Here is a 12302-nt window from a genome sequence, read left to right on the forward strand (position 1 = left end):
AATGATGTTTGTGCGTTTTATTCGTATTCAATTGAATTGATTTTCCTGGTTTTATAGACATAGCTACAAATTCACCTTGAGTTTTTACATAGCTGTGAGAAAGATGATGTTTTGTTACTATAAAGGCATTTGTTTTGGACTTCAGAGTACTAAAGCAGCTTTTCTTATGCTTGCTTGTGTGTTTGTGGTTTTAGAATACTGTCTTATTTGGAGTAGCTTTGTCACGAGCTGGGTTGGTAGGCTGCTGGAAACAGATCTTAGAATCATCTCCTGTGGAGACGAAATTTCATTTAAGACTGTGGAGTTTCTAGTCAGTTCAACCACAGGTTGGACACTGACATCTATCACAGTGAAAATGAAAGACTTTTCTATTGCATCCTTAGTGAACAGACATAGTTTGGTTGATGGCTGATTGATGGTTCCACATCAATCAGGTGTGGAATGCAGATATTTACTTTTTAAGGTGGTTTCATAAATAATATTTGTTCTTCCAGCCTTCAGTCAGGTGCCACCAGAAGGCATAAAGTCCCTAGTTGTTTCATTGGCTTTCCAGGCTGGTCTCTGTGTTCCCTTCCCCTCCTGCCATCCCCTGTTCCTATGTACTAGCTTCTTAACGTAGGAGCCATAACCCTCCTCACCCTGTCAGTCTGGCACCCTGTCAGCAACCTCTTACGGGCAAAACTCACACTCTTAGTACCTTTACCGTAACATTTATAAAGCACGTGTTCCACAGAGGAGAAACAAAGTGAGCACCAGTTTAGAGAGAGTGAATAGCAATGGAGCTGAGAACATCTGGGTGAGAAGCAGTACTATGCAGCAGCGTGTTCTGCTGACACTTTCTGCTGAAGCATGCAAAGGTAAATTTTTAGAAGTGTTTTGGAAGAGCCAACCGTGGAATTAAATTCTGATAATTATTAACAGGGCGTCTGCAGGTTTTTTGATCTTCCAAATATTAAATCTATCTATCTATCTATCTATCTGTTGTTTTGCACAGGAGAATCCCTTCAGGGAAAGGATTGTGGAATCTTTCTCAGAAGATGGAGAGGGGAGCCTCAGCTTCAATGACTTTGTGGATATGTTCTCTGTGCTCAGTGAAATGGCTCCCAGAGAGCTTAAAGCAATCTATGCCTTTAAGATCTATGGTACTGTATTGGGATGCTTCTCTACCCCTTTTTTTGTTTGGAGTAAATAGCTATGAGAGTTGTTGGTGATCTTATCTTTGGTTCTTTTATTGTTTAGATTTTAACACAGATAACTTCATTTGTAAATCAGACTTGGAAAAAACCCTCAATAAGCTGACCCGAGAAGAGCTAACAGCAGAAGAAATCACTCTGGTTTGCGAGAAAGTGATAGAAGAAGCTGACATGGATGGCGATGGGAAACTAGGATTTGCAGATTTTGAAAATATGATTTCCAAAGCACCAGACTTTCTCAGGTATTGTTTTAAGAAAAAGATAGTTTCATGCATATTTTCAGGTATATTTTAAGGCTGTCACCGTGTAGTGTAACACAAGAAATGTCAGACATAAGTACTTTACCAGAGAGCTGGCTAGAGAATGACTTCTTGCCCTAACTCAGTTTACTTTTCTAGGGCATATTCCAGGTCTCTCTTAACTTGAAGAGTAAGAGCTCAAGGACTTTTAATTAACCTTTTTTTTTTTTTTTCCGGTTTGTTTTGGTTTCTTGAGGAAAATATTTTGATCTATTATAAGCTCAAATTCATATTGTTCTCAAGCCTTATAGCAAGGATCCAACCTCTCTGAATAGGGATGTGTGTAAATATTGTGTACTTGTTACAAATATACTGCACAATTTCAATTTTTTTTCTGCAGTTAATGTGCAAAGACTCGTTCACCTATGTAGATTTTCTGATGTCTGGAAAGGTGCGGAATTATTTTGCATCTTTCTATGAGGTGCAGCACTTACAGACTCTTTGTTACACAGCTGCCTGTTTGCAGGAAATTGGCAGAAACTTAATCATCATTCAGTCACATGCTGTTGAATTGCCAAAGGATTCAGAAGTTACGGGGGGGGGATTAACAAAGCTCACAGTCAGACTGATTGAATAAACTGTATTTTCATAGGAAATAAGGATGAACATTAGGATAGAATTAAGATGGATCAAAATTTGGACTGATAATGCTAATGGTGTTTAAGAACTTAGGTGTCCTACAGAACACAGAACAGGTTATTTCTTTCATAAATGGAATTTCTAAGGAAAGACGTTATAACAAAATGATTCTACCATAAAGCGTGAGGACATGATTCCTATGAACCCTGAGAAACATCAGCATCTCGAGAGGATGTGCTACAAAGTCAGTGTGGGTGTCTTTTATACATTAGAGACGTATCAGGCATTCCTTGACTAATCAAGTGTATCAGCAGAAACTCTTTTAGAATGTGATACGTATCATCATTATAGTGAGGCTCAGCTGAGTAGGTATTCTAATATTTTATTTACATATATTTCCAGCTAAGAAAATGTTTTCTTTACGCTATTATCCATATAGAAGCTGCTGGGGTCAGGTAGAGTTTCCCTTAATCAATGAAAAGACTGTACTGTACCTACAGATCTGGTAGAGAGCAGAGATCAAATGTGAAGGATTGAAGGCAGATCTGAAGACTCAGCAGACGCTGTAGTTTCAGGAGTTTCCTGTGCCATGACTGACTTTACTGCTGCGTTGTAGAGGCTTGCAAACTGCTGACTGGGAATTCCAAGCTGAGGATGCTGTGCAATCCAGTCATTTCCTGAGAAAGTAGCAGAGGGGAACATTTGTCACTGTAGCTATTGGAATGACTGTCATAATTATTTTTCTTTTCCAATTTTGTGATGTTTTGGGAAGCTGAGGAAATGAGGGGAAAGACCTGAGTGCTGGGTACTCAACAGAAGGATGAGTAAAAAGAGGGATGAAGTGAAAAGTACAGAGCTTGTTATAGATTAGGTAAAGAGCAAATAGGGAGGGATCACTGAAAACTTTGATAATCTCAAAGGACCAGGCTACCAAATATTGGAAGGCTGATCATCCAGTTGCTTAGTTTAAACACACATACTTTGATCCATGTCTGTGACATGGTGAACGCGTGTTGTCAAGATGTCCCCTTGATATTCAAGGCAGCAATGTGTATGTTTTAGGCAGATTTTTTCCATCCCTGGCTTCAAGGGAAATGGTAACTTCCCTCTCCTTTTGGGTCCAGGAGATTAGCTGGGTCATTATATTGCAAAATGAGGGTGTTAATGGAAAACCTCTCAGAGCCGAGAAGACATTGTGTATTTTCTCTGATTTGGTTTCTGTTTCAGCCAGAGTTAGCAGCTGCAGGAAAAGAAAGTGACAAGGTCATGAGACTGTTTTTATCCAAACCAATCTGTATGGAAGACTTGATGCCTCTCCCTTATTGCCCTTTACTGTTCCTTTTGCCTGTAAAGGTGTTTTATTTTTTGACGACATTCTTAGTCATATTTTTGCTGTATGCAGTGCATCATAGACTGACATATTTGTTGTTATTGAAATTCCTGTTCTGAGCCACTGACTGTCATTTTTTAAATACTGTGCGACTGTTGCTTTCTAAAGGGAGACAGTGATTTGACTTTTGGAATGGGATCCACTGAACTTTAGTGCCACCACAGGTACACCAAGGCCTGACTGGGGACTGAAACTAAACCAGTGCTCTCCGAGAGTACCCCATGCATGCTAGTGTGTGACAGCACGTGTGACATGGGGCAAGAGCGCAATTCCTGTAGCTGATCTCTCACCACATAAAACCCAGTTCCTATTCATTGAGTTCAATTATACCATAACAGCTTTGGACACATTACCTACTCATTTAATGAAACAATGCTTTCTTTTATCTTTCTGAATTTATCTCCCTCTCGATTCATGGCTTCTCATTTTCCTCTTTTCTGTGTCTCAGCTGTAATGGTCCTTCTAAGTGATAACCATAGATTGTGTGCAGCCAAACTGAAGACAGGGTTGTGCAGTTTCTCCATGTAATATAATACAGGACATGCAAAGCACAGAAAGTGTCTTAATAGTGGATCAACAACCCTGTATGGCAGTGGTAAACCTATGCCTGAACTATCTTCTTAATATTGTAAAAAAATATGAAAACATGTTTTCATCTAAACAAAATTGTCCCTTTTGAAATCCTCAGCAGGTGCATGGAAGAAATACCAACCCATCAATGCCCAGAGACAGTCATAATTTAATTTGGTTTTGCATATCTCTGCTTTTTGTGCCCAATTGAATGCATTTCAGACTTTAAATTCAAGGAATTCCTATTGATTTATGCTTTCAGCTGCTTAGCAGCTATGAAAATCAAACACGTGGGAAACAAAGCAATAGCCACTTTTGAAAATGATTGCCAGCGAGCACTTGGACATGCTGGATAACTGCAGCTTTCAGAGACTTTGCTGTAGAGCTTTGGGCAATCAGCATTTCTGAATAGCTGATCCTAGAATACCATACCGGCACTTGGTATGCGATCCTTTTGAAAACGTTCATTCACTTACCAGACTCCAGATGATGTTTATTTGTAGTAAAGGATTTCTTATTCTGTTCTTTGCCTTTTCTCCCCACCAAAAGCCACTCCTTCACATCGTAGGAGTAGGAAATCTAGGATGCAAGGCAGTTAGGTTTTATCCCTGGCTCTGACACTGCTTCAGCAGGTGATCTCTGCCAAACCATAGAACATTTTTGTTCTCTCTGCTCTGTTGCATGGGACCAGTGCTTACCTGACTTCTGACAAACATTGAGAACTATTATAATGGGAACTATCCAACTGTAAAATCTCATCATCATTAAAATGAAGTATGAAATTACTGAGGGGGAATACCTTCTTTACCCTGTTTGTAGAAAACCTTGGAAGGCCAGATTCCTGTAACAATGTACACTCTGTTTTTGAAGCACTTTTTTTCACACAGCTCAATTTGTTGGGTTTTTTTAAGCTGTCATATTATCGTGCATACTTAATACGTACAGCAGGCATTAATTTTGGCACCATGATCCAGGCTTATGACCTGATATGAGCTAAAATTCATCCACCGTACATTGACTGATTTTCCTTTTCTCATCACTCGTTTCTCAAACCTTTACTTAATGACCCTGTGTAGGTTTAATCTCCTACAGACGGCCTTTGCAAGCTTTGTACTGCTGTCACGCAAATGAAGATGCAGTAAAGTCTGTTGCTTGATTTGCACTGCTGTGGTTGAGGAATTTTTTTAAGACTAGAGGAAAACACTGTTAATCTTTGGCCAAGGAAGAAGATATGTGGATATTTGGCTGTTATCCCGGAAGTTTGAGTAAGCTGTAAATGATAATGACAGTTGCTAGTTCAGAAAATTTGATCCCAGTAGGTTTATTTCACTCAAAATTGCTATCATTAAGAAGCTGCTTGTAGTTTAATAGAAGTATTAGCACTCTGAACTGGCACTAGCTAAGTGTTCTGTTCTACAAGACTGGTTACGTTTTCCACAGGAAATTGTTTTATAAATCATCCTGGAAGTTTAAGCTTATTTGAATGCCTGAGGGTGAAACATACTATAACAATTTGAAATGGAGTTTGAGAAGAATATGGCATTAGTACCACCTGGGAGCTGCCAGAACTAGACAGAGAAACAACAGATTAAACAAAAAGATGTCATTGGAAATGCAGTATTTCTGAAACCTTTGTGGGCCTTTACCCATATAATAGTTGACGTCCTGACTCCAGTCCTACCTAAAGCTGAAGTTAACAGAAGCTCTCTTATAGGAAATGTACATCTCATAAAACTTGTCCCGCCATGCAGATTATCTAGTTTTTAAAGACTAAAATTAGAGCTAGTGACAAGTTGGCAGGAGATGCTTAGCAAGAAAACAGTAGAAGGGAATAATTTTTGTTAGTATTTTTCACAGAATATTTCATCTGCTTCTTAGTAAAAAGCTTAGTCTCCAAAGACTAAAATGTCACTCTGATGGAAATACAAAAAAATTCCAATAAACAGATTTCCAGTGAAGTGGATTTGGATGGATTGTTTTAAGGAGTCACGCCTAAAATGTTTTCACGTACAATGTGATGGATGTTTTAGTTCCTAGAGATTGCCTATGTGGGACTTAAATTTTCAAGAGCTTGGATTAATATGGGGCTCTAGACATTTCTTGAGTTGTGAACAAGGTGTTTATAATTCTTTTTTTCTAAAAACATGGTGCCGGTAAGCTCTTTGCGTCACTGTACACTTGCTTTCGCAATACTTAGGCTAGTATGCCAGACTTCTATACATCATATCTTTCAGTGTCACTCAGATTGACTAAATTCCTAGATATAAAGTTCCTAGGGACCACTGTGGACATAAAATTTTATCTCCTCCAAATGCATACCACAGAGCATCCTTTGGTGAATTCCTGATTCAAATCAAATAGCTGCAATTAAGTTAGAGCATTGTTTTTGTAAAACAAAAATGAAAACCCTGTACATCCAGAACTCTTCAGCCTTTCAAATACTCCAAATCTTTAAAGTTTTGTTTTGGTGTAGGCATCAAAATTAAGAGTATTTACATACACAAATACATAAAATTCTCTCCTGCTTTCAGTCAAGAAAGAACGAAACATATGGTTTATTCTGTCATGACATTGAACAGAGATTACTACCTAGTGAAAGTGAGCTTTCAGCACACCCTCTCTAAATTATCTTTTACTGTCCTGCCAAGATGCCCAGGAGTTTTTCTTAAAACTGATAGCAGTAGTAAGGCACGCTGCTTGGCTGTATCACAGTACAAATAGAAAGGAGATAACAATCTCTTGGTCGTAGCAAGAGAAACAACAAATTTATCTGCCTAATTTGACTTGTTTAGGAACCCAAATGCTGAGCCACAGCAAAAAGTGCAATTGGGAAACATTTGACTGTGCTGTATATCCAAGTAGGTCAATTTATACTTGATTTAATCCAGTGCTGACCTTGCCCCCCCGGAGCTAACGTTTTTAGAAGATGGAAATTTTTCCCAGAATGTTTAAATCTTCCTGAGAGTACGGGAGAAGAGATTCAGACTGATTACACAGCACCCTCCTTTTTGTATTTTAAGGAAAATGTTGTGCACAATGGCAGATGTGTTTACATCTCTTAATTTTTTTCTTTCCTTTGCAGTACTTTCCACATAAGAATCTGAAGATGTTTCCGTGAGCCAGTGTTATCAGAAATGACTTGCCAGTCCAGCCTTTCTGAATCTCAGGCACTTTGGGGGCTTTCGTCCTCTACTTATGGCTTCTTAGAATTCAGCAGAAGGTACTGAAATAATTCTTGTCCACAAAGAGACAGAAGCATCATGTGATCTACAAGATATTTGGAACAGTCGCATTTTTATCTTCACTGCTGGCCAAGCATTCTGGCAAAGAGGGTTGGTTAGTGGGTTGTGCGTTTTCTTTTTTTTTTTTCTTCTTTTATTTCTCTTTTTTTAAACAGTCAGAATCAGAATATTATTAAAGGTATTTCCACATAGTTTTTATATTTATGAATATTTAATACTGCTCTTAAAAGTGCAAAAAAAAAAAAACCAAACCAGAGATTGACAGAGAGATTAGCTTTGGTGACTTTTCCAAGAGTATTTGAAAGAAAGCATGGGCCTTAAATAATGAGATGCCTCTATCACTGTGTTGTGCAGCTGGGGATCTTGCATGGAAATGATCTTAGGTGAAAGAACTGCAGTCAAGATCAAGCTCCCAGTGTTGAAGACAACCACATCCCAGGTTTGCCTTTCAGTCACCGAAATGGCAGTTGCTGGGTTTGGTGCTTACCTTCAACCAATATTTTATGGATCGTCATGTCCTTATGAAACTTGAAATATTTGCCTTTTATGTATGGTAACTGCATACATGATTCATTTCTTCCCAAGACAAATGTTAAAACTGTGTCCTTATTCTCAAAGGGGGTCTTGCATTTTACTCATTCTATGGGCTGATAATATGGAATGGAAGAATATAATCATCTATAACTCGTGAAGAAGTTAAAGAAGCACAGAACTACTACTAAGGACATGAAAAGACGTTTTCTTTCTAAACCAGCTATGCAATCTTTCCCATAAAATGCATGAATGCAGCTCTATATTTCTCTTTCCTCTCCAGCTGGAATTCAGCTAGATCTTTTTTTTTCCCCCAATTCCAGTATTGTTTAGGTACTGGGGCCTGAAGACAATCATATGTGTATTACTGTTCTAACAGTCAATAGAAGGGCTCTGTCACTTACATGGCTTCTGTATCAAAGTCATCACAATTAAAACTTTTGATGCATTCTGTCATGCTTTGAGAATTTTTGGGCTAAGCACATACTAATTTCCTTTCTGGTCATTATTCCAGTTACTGTAAAGTGAAATCTTTCAAAAGATTAAATGTGTTATTCTTATTGAAAAAGTTTGTTGAAGTAAAGTCATGAATCTTTTTACCATTTCTGTAGGGATGATGCTTATCTACCCCGGAACCTCTTATGTATGGTGAGCTCACAATGTAGCTTGTTGTTCACATTTACACAGTATGCATCAAGAAGAAATATTTCTTTAGCATTATGGTTGTACATTAAAAATGTCAATGGATATTTTGGATATTCAGGGTATACAGGACAGACTTGCCTAAGACAGCACAGTGAAAACAAAACTTGTAGGATAGTAATAACATTTATTTTTAAAATATATTTTAGTGATCACATTCAGTGACGTTTATAGCATTTTATTACTCCCTCCTACTGGTTTCTGTTTAGATAAAGGAATTAGAGCCTGAATCCCCTTTGATTTATTTACCTAAGTTAAAATGAGCATAAATCAATCCTGATACTCAGTTCTGATTGAGTAAGAAGAGATGCAAGCCTCATTCTTTTTCATTTTGAGCAGATTGTTAGATATATTGGTTGATTCAAACAATTTGCAAGACATTGGTATTAAGAGATATTAAAATTACGTCCTATTCATTGAAATGTCAGCCTTACAGTTTTTTATTTATTTCAAGATACATATTTAATCTTGAAACCCTTGTGTGATGTGTCTTTCTGTCATGATTAGTACGTATTGTAAAATACCAGGTTGCATGGTTCTGGGTCACATTATTCAGACAAAAAGGATCTGGTGCTGATGACATAGGTCAGTTCCCTTTGACATCAGTGTTCTTTTTCTATGTTTCAAAATTTCTATTAGCTAAAATTCTTTCCTTCCTGACACTGTGTGCCATTCCATGATTAGATCAGCCTGCCCACTTAAAGGAAGACCTCAGTTGCCTTGGAATGTGCTCAGTGTGTTGTTTCCCTACCTCCTCCCTGACCTGAATGTCACAAAGCAGTTGAAGAGCCACAGCCAGATGTTTAACCCTGGAGTCATCTACATGAGCCGAGCAACAGAGAGAAAAAGAAATCAGGAGCACCCTGTGAAGGAATACTCCTGTCCACAGTTAACTGAGAGTACTGCAGATACAGAAGTATGCACTTGGCCTAACTCCCTTTATTTCTTTGACTTATGTTCATCTCTTGTAACAAAAACCCGAGCAACATAGTATGTTCCTGGAGTTTGAGAGAGATGTGTCCTCTAAATGCTTCTGGAGCAAAATAATCCTACCTGGTAGTGGGTAAGTTGTTATACCACCTAATGGCAAAGGTAAGGGGCAGAGTTCTAAAGAAGCTTTGATTTGCAGGTTCTTAGTTGTCTGTAGCTGGACGTCTTGCCGCTGAAGCTTTTGTTCTGGCAAGAGTGTTGAGCGAGCAGGAATGCAGCATGATGCCTTGCAGACTTAACTAATGCTATGAGGTAAAAAAACCAGCTGTATTTCTGCAATAGCATTATTGGCAGAATCTTGCGAATTCACTAGCAAGTGTTTCTTCAACCAGGCTCACTTATTTAAAAGGAACTACCAGGCAATTTTAAAAGAAGCTGAAGCAGTAAAATAGATTTAGATTTAAAACAATTTTGGATTCTGCCTTAAAAGCAAGAGGACATACATTTCGTATTGCAAAAATGGTCTTAGATATGAATGGACATTTCTATATTTGCCTTCAAAATTGGACAAAGAAAAAGGAAAACTATTACCTAAAGCCTCTATGAAAATAGCTAAGTGTGTGTGTTTGCTCCAGTTTATACACACTCAAAGTGTCTTAGGGACAAAAAGGAGCTAGTGAAAGTGAATAAAATAGTGTCAAAAAGCAAGTAATAACCAGGTTACTTATTAACACACTTCAGTTTATCATTGTTTTAAGGGAATACCGTAAGCTGAGATTTATAACAGCCTGCAGGCCAAAATCTGATCTTCATTACTTCCATATTAATCTTCAGTAACTCTGCTGACTTCAGTGGAATTAACTCAGATGTCTGTAATTGGATCAGCGTTGAGGAAGGCAGTCGGGGTTTTTTTCAGCAGTTCTTTGTCCTCTCTCATGCCCTTTTAATGTAATCTTAAAATGCTGAATGTTCTTTTGTTAGTCGATAACCACATGCTCCTCTTTCTCAGCAGACTCAGTGTTGGAATCTCTTGCAATTTCTCGCAAATCCATAGAAACCGTCTCCTTCCTTTTTCCACCCAAGGCTAATTTTTGCCTCCTCGTACATGTTAGAGGCACTTCTGAGGCAACATCACAAGGTGGCACCATAACATCATATCAGGTTATCCATTTAACTTCATTTAACTGTTTAAATTTCCCTGAAATATAGGATACTACGTAGCATCTATGATGCCAGAAACAAAAAGATGAAAACTGTGGTTAATTACTGATTTTAAAACTGTAGATAATAACACAGAAAGTTTCATATTTGGTCAAATTCATGACGTTGAATCTTACAAGGGGCAAAACTAAATACTTTTGAAACAGGTACATGAAAACTTAATGATTTTATAGAATAACTTGTGTACATAAGAATTTTTTTTCTTTATACACGTACTAGTTGGGTTTTGACCCAGTATAATGACAATGCTCCTTTACAGTATTTTCAGCTCTGTCTCAAATGTAGATATTGTAATTTTCTATACAATTATTCATTTCCTTTTTCTGATGTTGGTCTCTGATACTGATCAGAATAATGGGTTAATTTTTTTCCCTTTCATAAGTTAATGTGCTTTTAATTCCCTCTGTTCAGTTTTGCTGTCTTCCAGTATCATTGGATAGTCTTTTTCTTTTCTCCTTTATGAAATAGGAGCACCTCATGGTTTTTTGTTTGTAAAAATCATTATTTCGTATCATCTGTCCTGTTCTCTGGAAATAGGGCAGCCACGGTTGTTATGGGTAATAGCAAACTGTAGATTTAGAGGAACTTTTATGTATTTTCTGTCTAAGTTACGCTAGCTTCTTTGCCTTAGAACAGTGATGAACACTAATTTGAAGTCTTTATAGGTGCTCTGTGGTATCTATATCTTTTGCTTGGTATGAGAAAACACAAGAATGGATTAGTTCAACTTTTATTATTTTAGATGTGTGTTATCTGATGCGTTGAAGTTTATCTCCCATAATGTTTTCTGTTAACAAGTTTTATATTTGATTGCTGTGAAAAATCTCCATCTCAGATGACCCAGGTACTTCATTTTCCATGGGACTTAGGTATATGCCTAATGTTCAACACGTGGCAAATGTACTGTTCTGAGTAGAAGTGTTTCTTTGAATTAAGGTCAAACTGAGGTAAGGCACCATATATGACGTTACCTCTCTTCTTACACAGATGGAATCTGCTCCAGTGTTTGTTGTTTTTTATGAAAACAGCATATTAATAAAATATTTCTTATTAAAATCCATGAAAATTGAAATGTACATTAAAAATAAAACAAATAGGGATTTTGTTGCAGAAACTATAAAGTTTCTATACGTGTTCTAAAGACCCGAATAGATTCAGATTATATTCTGAAATAACAGAAAATAAAGTAAGCTAGAGACAGAGTTTTTGGTAACAATACATTTGTGGAATGGGAAATATTATACTTGTCTGCTCAGAATTCATAATAAATCAATTTGAGCTGAAATAACATCAGGATTAAAAAGAGTTTATAATGTTACTGCCCAATACACCTCAGCTGGGACAGACAGTGGAATGAAATTTGATGAGGAAGACATTGCAGATAATAAAATTATAATTGTTCGTGTCCTTAGAAAGATGGGTGTCTGAGACAGAAGTGAAGGACGCAGTGAACAGATGTTCTGTTTTTTTCTCTGTATCATTTTGCAGTTATGGGTGTCTTGTAGAGATGTTAATGAGACCGAGTGACTATCAAATTCTCTTTGGTGGGGAAAAGGAAGAGACTGTTCTTGGTAGAATTAAAAGGGCATTGGCATTACAGATGAAAATGCCTTTAACTGGAAGTTCTGCTATTCTTGTCTGTAAA

The 12302-nt window shown here is 37.4% G+C and overlaps 1 protein-coding gene across 3 annotated transcripts in view; it reads left to right on the forward strand.

Annotated features, from left to right (window-relative positions):
- CIB2 (calcium and integrin binding family member 2) overlaps positions 1-8903 on the forward strand; it is a 49909-nt gene extending 41006 nt beyond the window's left edge. For all 3 annotated transcript variants that reach the window (XM_063346184.1, XM_063346182.1, XM_063346183.1), the window contains 3 exons: positions 995-1142; positions 1240-1435; positions 7114-8903. In XM_063346184.1, coding sequence (XP_063202254.1) covers positions 995-1142; positions 1240-1435; positions 7114-7135 — 366 coding nt within the window. In that variant the 3' untranslated portion in view covers positions 7136-8903. The remainder of the gene's footprint in view (positions 1-994; positions 1143-1239; positions 1436-7113) is intronic.
- The last annotated feature ends 3399 nt before the right edge of the window (positions 8904-12302 follow it).

Source organism: Chroicocephalus ridibundus, chromosome 9 (assembly GCF_963924245.1).
Source record: "Chroicocephalus ridibundus chromosome 9, bChrRid1.1, whole genome shotgun sequence".
NCBI lineage: Eukaryota > Metazoa > Chordata > Aves > Charadriiformes > Laridae > Chroicocephalus > Chroicocephalus ridibundus.